At 40.8% G+C, this 9,633-nt stretch overlaps 1 protein-coding gene across 1 annotated transcript; it reads left to right on the forward strand.

Moving 5' to 3' along the window:
• The first annotated feature begins 888 nt into the window (after positions 1-888).
• On the forward strand, positions 889-8,788 carry LOC117731357 (inter-alpha-trypsin inhibitor heavy chain H3-like). Its single transcript, XM_034533659.1, has 18 exons — positions 889-1,264; positions 2,162-2,197; positions 2,283-2,306; positions 2,936-3,093; positions 3,172-3,276; positions 3,361-3,523; positions 3,730-3,840; positions 3,975-4,103; positions 4,213-4,329; positions 4,415-4,583; positions 4,979-5,104; positions 5,531-5,712; positions 5,841-6,026; positions 6,658-6,797; positions 6,952-7,112; positions 7,813-7,842; positions 7,980-8,093; positions 8,272-8,788. The coding sequence occupies exons 1-18, from the start codon at positions 1,157-1,159 to the stop codon at positions 8,412-8,414; spliced, it is 2,202 nt and encodes a 733-aa protein (XP_034389550.1). The 5' UTR covers positions 889-1,156; the 3' UTR covers positions 8,415-8,788.
• The last annotated feature ends 845 nt before the right edge of the window (positions 8,789-9,633 follow it).

Raw genomic sequence — 9,633 nt, forward strand, 5'->3', positions numbered from 1 at the left:
GCGTCATCCACTGAGGCGGTAGGCAAACTGGAGGGGGTCGACATTGTCCGGGACCATGTGGTTGATGTGGGTGAGGACCAGTTTAGGCACTTAATGGCGACTGGTGTGAGTGCCACTGGCCTGAAGTCATTTAAGGTGGGTGTGTCTGGTTTTTTGGGGACTGGTATGAAGGGGTTTGCATAGCTTGTGTATCACAGTGTATCACAGGGTTAATAAGAATTAACCAACTGTCTCTTTATTTTTCAATTGTCAATATTTATTGCCTCGTGATCAACACATGCTCATTCTTCCATGTAGGAATGGTTGGTTCTAAAATGAAACAGATATAACAAGTAAATACATGATGTATACAACTGAGCTGCAAATAAAACCAGAACATTAAATATCAGACGAAATAAACGGCATTAAATACATCTGTATCAATAACCTAGTTAATTAACAAAGACACAGGTCAATTTAACTAAATGTATGGTTTACATACATGTATACTGCCATCTAGTGGTAGGAAGGTAAACGCTTTACTCTGCGTCTCTGTGTTCACTCAAGAAACCGCACAATGAGGTGGAAATATATATATATATATATATATATATATATATATATATATATATATATATATATATATATATATATATATAAACTCTACACACACGTTACTTTGATTAAACTATATTAGGAAATGAGTTGCATTAAAGAATGCAACGATTAATAGAAAAGTTGATTCTTGCTGTGTACATATATGGGAATGAATATTAAACTGCCTGTCGTCACTACTGTAACCGAGCGTTGTGGGTTCGTGTGTGAGGTGCACTTATAACATGTTAACAAACGGAGTCGGGAGAGCAGACAGGTCGTTCAGCCCACGGCTTCACTCTTTATTGATTTGTTTCCCCAAGTCCAGTTACTTTTTTCCTCTCTTATATTTTGACATTCGTGTTAAGCACTTCCGTTTTCGGTTTCAGACGACAAAAACGGCAAACAGTAGTGGTTTTCCGTTTTCGGTTTCAAACAGAAAACGAAGAAACCACAATATTTCCGTATTTTCGAATGAAAACATAAAACAAACGTACAAAACGTACACGGACCTCCCCGCCTAGAATTCCCGTCATACTGGTTTTCAGCCTTCCCAGGGAAGAGGTGACCCTGTTTCCCAGCCATGCCTTCGCAGTGGAGAGTCATGCTGCTGTGGATGTGTGTGTGCCTCGCGCTTCCAGCTCAGGCCCGGAGAGCTCTGGTCGTTTATGGCAGAAATGCACTGATGCAGGTATTTAACGTGTGCTCCATTTTCATGAAAACTTAATTCTGTTGTTCCTTTATTTTGTGTTGTACTGTTTCTCCAGTCGGATCTGAAGAAACAAACAAAATTAAAGAATAAGTTTGTAAAGCATGTTCTAAATTGAAAATGAAGGTACATTTTAAGGATTAGTAGACATAATCTGTAACACCTGTAAAATGATGTGGTGCTCTTCCAACAGGTGCATGCAGAGGTCCCTTTCAGGGCAAAAAAATAATCTAATTTCTCTTTTGGAGATTTGTGGATTTCGAACTTTTCTTCATTATGCGCATGCATTGAAGATGACGTCATACATCTCGCAGGACCTTTCAGAGCAAAAACCGTGAATGGCCCACTTCCAATATCTTTATTTCCCCCCCCCCCAAAAAAAATGTAAATGTAAGACCCTGTCATAACTCATAACTCCACTAGTTGAGTTGTGAGTTAATGGAGTTCTCCGGCCACTCATCTGCCCTCATACATACTTCCACAGTTTGTTCATGTTGCAACCGGCCTGCCGTGTGACATCTGTTTATTCCTGCCAGCCTGATTACTGTGTGATCTTTACCTCCAAAACTCTTTTCCCATGCCCGTCTGACTATGTGCCGCACCTTGCTTACGCAATCTACTCAAAAAACGTACTCTGAAAGAAGTCTTTAAGGATCATATCAAAAGCATGGGAATTGCATCGGTACTCCCTTTCTGAGGGGATGCAGTGGTTGTACAAAAGTGTTGGAAAATCTGTGTCTATCATGCCAATGTGTAACTAACAGGGAACATGCAGGGAAACACCACGTGTAGTGATGACAAATGGTTATTAATTTGGTGCACATCTCTCTCCAATCCTGCTTTTCCTTAATAACCATGCAGTCATATGTTGTGTTCCAGGAAACCAAAGAAGCTTTGGGCCCCAGGTCAATAACGGTATGCAGAATTGAGTCCTAAGCTGATGTTCCTTTCTTCCTGCTGAAAATAAACGTCATATCGTTGTCTTTTTTTTCTTCCATAGAAAAGAAGCACACGCTCTGTAAATGTAAGGAAACAATTTTGATAATAATACTTGAGATAATACACATGCTGGAAATGATCTGTCCATCTGTGCTTTATTCATCTGTGCTTTATTAATTTCTCTAAAAGGTTCAACATGTTTACATCACAGTGACCTCTCTGGGGTTTGTAACATGAATATTTCTGCGGCATTTCTCATGACCTCTGATCCACAATTCAGTAGAGACACAACAATAAGCTGCCTGTTCTCTTATGATATGATGTTTTAATTATTTTATATTATTGATGACACCTTATTAGAAATCATTTAACTCAAAAAGCATGCCAAGTTTTCCTCTTTCAGTGTCACGTACGGTGAATTCTATCAACATGAGGAGGAGAAAGTAGGCAGACGAGTCAGACAGGAACATACAGAGGCCGACTGGCGCGAGGGCAAGTCGTGACAGAATCAAAGGAGGGTCCTGGAAACCGAAATGAAGTAGACAGACTGCTACATGTTTGGATGGAAAGCAACATTGTGACTTCAATGATCTTCTAGTCTTAGAATGGAAAACTGGGACTGTTAGGAATGTGGTACCTGCAGTACAGATGAGAGAGCAACAGGTAAAGAATGACAGTGAATGAGGCAGAATGTGACACTGTCCATCCTCTCAGATGGTGGAGGTGTACAGCGTGAAAGTGGACCTCACGGTGATGTCTCGATTCGCCCACACTGTCATGACCTCCAGGGCTCTGAACAAGGCAAACTCCTCTCAGGAAATCTTCTTCGACGTGGAGCTGCCCAAGACGGCCTTGATCGTCAACTTCAGCATGTCAGTCAGAATATAGTACTTTTGACAGTTAGATCCTGTCTGTCTTTATCTTTTTACACGTGTTTTTGTTCCTCACAGGGAAATTGATGGTGAGGTTTATGTCGGGGAGGTGAAGGAGAAAGAGAAAGCCAAGAAACAGTATGAGAAGGCTGTTTCCTCTGGACAGACTGCTGGACTGGTCAAGTGAGTCGGACTGGAAGATGTTCCAGAGGGCTGTTGGTGGTGGTGTGACCAGCACATTAAAGTAACACATGAACATCATTGCAGAGTTTCTGGAAGGAAGATGGAGACGTTTTCAGTGTCTGTCAACATCGCAGCCAAAAGCAACGTGACTTTCATTCTGACCTACGAGGAGCTCCTTCAGAGGAAACTGGGCCAGTATGAGATCCTGACTCGAGTTAAACCCAAACAACCAGTGCAGGAGTTTCAGGTGGGAAAAACTTTCCTCATTCAGTTTTATTCATAATGACAAACTATTCATGTGTGTCCGGTGTTAGGAATGCATAGTGTGAGGAGGAACATGTGTCATTAATGAGACTTTATATGACTTTACATGGCAATAACTCCACACTTGATCTGCCTCAGTGATAGGTGATAACTGTGCTGTGCTGTGTGTGCCTGTGTGTGTGTGGACAGATTGTGGCAAACATCCTTGAGCCTCAGGGCATTGCTTTTGTTGAGGCCACTGCAATCTTCCTCTCCAATGAGCTGCTCCCCCTGGTGGAGAAAACCATCTCAGACAACAAGGTAAAGAGTTAAAAAGATTTATATCCTGCCATTTATAGAGTTATAAATAGACTTATAAGAACTTTATGATGGTTTTGTTAGCATAAATGATGCGTCCTATGATGTTGACTGAAATTAATCTCCTTGCCTCTCAGGCACACATCTCTTTCTCACCAACGCTGGAGCAGCAGAGGAAATGTCCAGGATGTGAAGGAACGATAATTGATGGAGATTTCATCATCAAGTACGATGTGAAACAAAAAGAGGGACTCGGGGAACTTCAGGTCTTACTATTTTACTTCTGATGTTAGTTTTAGTCATTTAAAGGCGAGTATAGCTGTGTCTTTGTGTTATATTTCCATATTAGTCTTCATATTCTGTATCTCCCTTCAGATTGTGAACGGATACTTTGTGCACTTCTTCGCTCCTCCTGACCTGCCCAGAGTCCCAAAGAATGTGGTGTTTGTGATTGACAGGAGCGGATCAATGAGTGGAAGTAAGATTGCACAGGTAAAAATGATTTGTGGAGCTGAGCCCCATAATGTTTACATTAATGTATGCACATCTTCATGTGTGGATTTGGGAACCTTTGCAGACCCGCGATGCGCTGGTGGCCATTCTGAATGACCTCCACGAAGAGGACCACTTTGCTCTGATCCTATTTGATGATAAAATCACCACCTGGAAGGAGTCTCTGACCAAAGCAACACACAGATATGTGACTGAAGCCATTGCCTACATCAGGAAACTAAAAGACAAAGGAAGTAAGAGGAAAGCAAATAGTCACGACCTTTATGCCATTTTTTGTGCACTTCCTAATTTTACAATTTGTCATCTTTTCATTGGTTTATTTGACTTCAGTCTTAATTGGAAAATGCATTTGAAATAGCAAATACTGAAGCAAGCTGACTCCAGGAAGTCAAATTGTTACTCAGTTGTTTTTTTAAGTAAACAAACAAGATACAATGCATTATTTCTTTTAATTGTATGTTCTTACTTTTGGATTGAGCCAGGCCTCCCCATGCTTCCAGTCTTTATGCTAAGCTAAGAAACCGCCTGCTGGCTGTAGCTTCATATTTAGTGGACTAAAATGAGAGTGGTAAGCGCTTTCTCATCTAATGCGCAGCGGGAACTTTTTTGTTGTTTTATTACCTTTCAGGCACCAATATCAATGACGCTGTTCTGAAGGCAGTGAGCATGCTGCAGAGAGAAAGACGAGATAAGAACCTTCCAGAGAGGAGTGCGGACATGATTATTTTATTGACCGATGGGATGCCAAACAGCGGTAAAATGTCTTCATTTGGTATACAGTATGTATATTATATGTGTAGAGTAAGTACAGCATGTTTAAAACATATGTGACATGTAGCTAACTGTGATTTAAGAAAAAGGGCTGGTTCTGTGCACAGTGCATAAACATTTTGATGAAGTAGATGTGTCAAAATGGTTTGGTCCATTCTAGTTTCTTTTTGTTTGTGAAGAAAGACCTGATGGAGATCCTTTTGAGATTAAAAGTTGTCTGTGAATAAAGACAAACCTTTAGTGGGCTGAATCCTGACAGATTTGTGAATGCAGCAATTTGATACACAATAGAAATCAAAGTTTGAAAAAACCTTAGAAGTAGGTTAAGTAAGTTAAGTCTTGTTGAAACTGCAAGGCTTTCATTGCAGGCTCACACAGCCACATAACCCACTTGTGTGCCTGCATGTAGGGGAGTCCAACCTGAAGACCATTCAGGAGAATGTGCGCTCTGCTATTGGGGGGAAGATGACTCTGTTCTCTCTTGGATTCGGAAATGATGTGGATTACTCCTTCCTGGATGTGATGTCCAGACAAAACAAAGGAGCAGCCCGCCGGATCTTTGAGGGTTCAGATGCAGCCGTTCAACTCAAGGTAGGTTATTTACAGCAAACATATACTGTATATATATGTAGTGTGTGTGTGTGTGTGTTTGCATAAGGACATTTAGACAATACATTTATTAGAGATATTGCACGATATAGAGTGTGTCTTTGTTCCAGGGTTTCTATGAGGAGGTGGCCAGCCCTCTTCTCTTGGAGGTAGACCTGCGTTATCCTGAACAAGCGGTGGTTTTCGTGACCAAAAACCACTACAGCCAGTTGTTTAACGGCTCGGAGATCGTGGTGGCCGGTCGGCTGACGGACAGTGACATGGATAACTTCGTGGTGGAGGTGTTTGCCCAGGGGGTGAGAAAAGGACAATTAAAGCATGAGAAAGACAATCTCTGGTGAATAGACAATCAGTGAAACAGTTCCTGTGACTTAATATTGAATGGTATGAATGATAATACAAACAAATTGAACTTAAGTAGGTTGTCTTAGTCTTTAGTATTTTTACTTTGGCAGTTTTAGTTTTTCTGATACCATCTCAGGGCCATGATGGTCCTATTTTACTCTTCCATCTTTTAAGGGATGGTCTCTGAAAAATTTAAAATACCAATTTTGGTGGATTGTCATGTAATTATACAGTCATGTTCCCCAGAGGATGAATCCTACTCACTAGATCCCTTAACTTTTCACCAGGCTTCATTTTCAGGTCAACATTTCTGTAAATGAGTAAATACCTGCCAACCTATTGTTGTTTCTATCAACCTCTGCTGTACTTCTTACTAATTAGCACTCGTTAGCGTACACACGTGCTAAAATAAGATGGTGAACATAGTGAACATTACACCTACTAAGGGTATATTCCCACATTAAGTACACTTTTTTTAAAGTTTAGTTGACTCTTAGACTTGTTATCAAATGATACTGTGAAGCTCCTCTCATGTCAGCAATACCTGCCATTAAATCTCTCATCTTTCTCCTCTTTCTTCAGCCTGAGGAGGACTTCCAGGTGCAGGGAAAGGCCAGTGTGGTAAACTTGGATGTGATCTACCCAGACCAGGAGTACATCTTTGGAGATTTTTCAGAGCGTCTTTGGGCCTACCTCACTATCCAACAGCTACTGGAGAATAGGTTTGTTTATCTGAATGTTGTCGGCCATCTTTGTTTGTACCTGCACCAAGATTTGAAGCCGGCTTCCCCATGAACTGTGACAGATGTGCATTTTATTGCACATCATGTGTAAACATATTGCATATCTGCTCAATCTTCCTCTTCAATCTCCCAGTGACATTGGTACTCAGCAAGAGAAAGACAATGCGACAGCCAAGGCCCTGGACTTGTCCCTGAGATACAACTTTGTCACCCCTCTCACCTCCATGGTGGTCACCAAGCCTGAAACTGAGGACGGACCAGTCAGCCCTCTCATCGCTGATAAACTGACTGAGGGTGAGGGAATCTGAGGGCCGTGCTTAATAAGTTAGAAGCTGATTAGAAAAAACAATTGATAGTGATCTGCTCAACTGAAAGGTAAACCAGAATATTATTTATTTTAAATGTATAGCATATATAGTTACATTATTAGGATGGCTTGCTTTGGCCACCTGTAGGCGCTGTCATTGGTACACCTTCATTTACAAGGCAATCCTTGGTCTGCTCCCAAATTACCTGTGTGTCCTCCTCATGAAGAAAAGTGTGGGACAATACTCTTTGCGTTCTCAAGACTTCCTGATGCTCACTGTCCCAAATGCCACAACGGAAATGGGAAAAGGGTCTTTTGTGTACACCTTCAACCTGGAATATGTTGCAGAATACTTTGAAAATCAAAGAACTGATTCCACTTACCGCTTTTAAATATACAATGAAAGAAATGGAGGCAGGTTCCCAAAAATGTCAATAACTTATTATGTCACTGTCTCTTAACTTTTCAGTTCTTTTAACTTGTCTTGTTCAGTGTTTTTTGTTTGTAACTATGTGTTTCTTATGCTGCTGCCTGTCTTGGCCAGGTCACCCTCGAAAAAGCGATGGGATTCACCTGGTTAAATAAAGGTTTAAAAAAAAGAAATTAGAAACTTGTTGAATCAATAAGTAGAACATGCCAAAGACGACTGTGTGTTGTGTGTTTTCTAACGGTTTCCTTGTTTCACAGACCAGCGACAGAAAGCAGAGAGAAAAAGTGGTACGACACTCTCTTTTAACTTAATTATGTAGAATACCTTATTTAACCTTGATTCCACCAGGATATTCACATTTTACGAATCTCATTTTAGGCTGAGCAATTTTACTGAAGTTGTTTTTTATAATTTTTCATAACAGGTTTCTCTGCCCATGGTGGCAGCTCCGGGGGTAGCAGCTCCTGGCGTGGCAGCTCCGGGGGTGGCAGATCCTGGGGTGGCAGATTCCACGATGCTCCGGGTGGCATCTCCGGGGGTATAGTTGTTCATGTTACTTTACTTAAATCTAAATGTTTAACAAATACAGGAATCATATGTTTTATTCTACCCAAAATTAAATCATATACGTATTTCATATTGAAGAAATCAGCGTAGCAAACACACTTCAGTTTGACTGTTATATATGACATGATTCTTTAATAATGTGTTTTCAGCGTACATCCTTTCGGGCGCGACAAGTGACGCTCCGTGCTTCAACATCAATGACAAACCGGGAACCATTTGCAACCTGGCTAGAGACCCAATGACAATGTTACTGATTGTTACACTGATAATGTCGGCGGTCTGTGAACGTTAGAACGCTGGCCGATGGATTTACCAATGGCATGAATAATGAGGCATGAAAAGCTTTCCAATATAAATATATATGTCAAAGTATTTTGCATATCCAAATGAACTTCTCTACGCCACTTTGCAATCAAATCAATATATTATTTGCCTCCTGTCAGTGCATGCACTGCATGTATCTTGCTCAGCCCAGCATGTTTTGTTTGTTTGCATTTGGGGTTCACTTCGAGGTAACATGGGTGTGTGCGTACATGACCTCGGCCACAACTGTACCAATTGTGTAAACACGCAACAATATCCCGACTGCGGTCCTGGCTTCTAAATGATGGTGTAGAAAGTTTATACATTTTCCGCCGCAAACTAAAAACACATCTTTTCCGACTACACCTTAAATCAAAATGTAAAAAATCACTTTAGTCGCACTTAAATGGCACTTACTTATAGTTTGTCTCTCTTGAATAAATTGTTATTTTCTTTGAGTTGATTCTTGTTGTTCTGAGTTCTTATGGTTGCGTGCACTTATTGAGATAAAAGCGTCAGCTAAATTAAATGTAACGTAATGTTTTCCCTCACTTTGTGCTTTGGGAGCTGCACCTTGATTCGCAAAGATACGGCCCTTGACCTCCTCGAGAAGAGGTGAACAATAAGCGCTCGGCATATACGGACTGTGAAGAACTACTACTCTGCTGGTGTAAAAAACAACCCACGTACGGTACGTCCTCAACTCTTACTACAGCTCTAACTGGGCTTAAATTTGGAGCTGGTCGACTGTGAATACTTATAATGTTGGAGTGGTACAAGTAGCTGGCACTTAATTTCCTCAACCTCATCATCACCGTTCGCAGCAACATAGTAAGAGCACGTATCCCTTGTACACTAGTAGCACACTTACTTTAGCAAATATTAAATGCAGTAACTTTAAAGGAATATTTTTTTATAGTGGCATTTATTTCCCCGCAGTTAAATACCTTACCTCACTAAAAATATGTGTTGGGCATGTTTGCCCTTTTTGTCGTACTATCAGTACAAGTCAGGACTAGACAGGAACGTGTGAGTAGTGTTATGGCCACTGGGGGCAGCAGTGAGCTCACTGTGGGCTGAGTGCGGCACACTCAAAAACAGAATTTTTGACAAAAGGTGAGATTTGTGCTTTATCTGAAGTTTTTTTTTTTTTTTCTTCAATTATTGTGTTCAACTTCTACAAAGGAAAAGATGACAAGGATAATATA

Source organism: Cyclopterus lumpus, chromosome 5 (assembly GCF_009769545.1).
Source record: "Cyclopterus lumpus isolate fCycLum1 chromosome 5, fCycLum1.pri, whole genome shotgun sequence".
In the NCBI taxonomy this organism is placed as follows: Eukaryota; Metazoa; Chordata; class Actinopteri; order Perciformes; family Cyclopteridae; genus Cyclopterus; species Cyclopterus lumpus.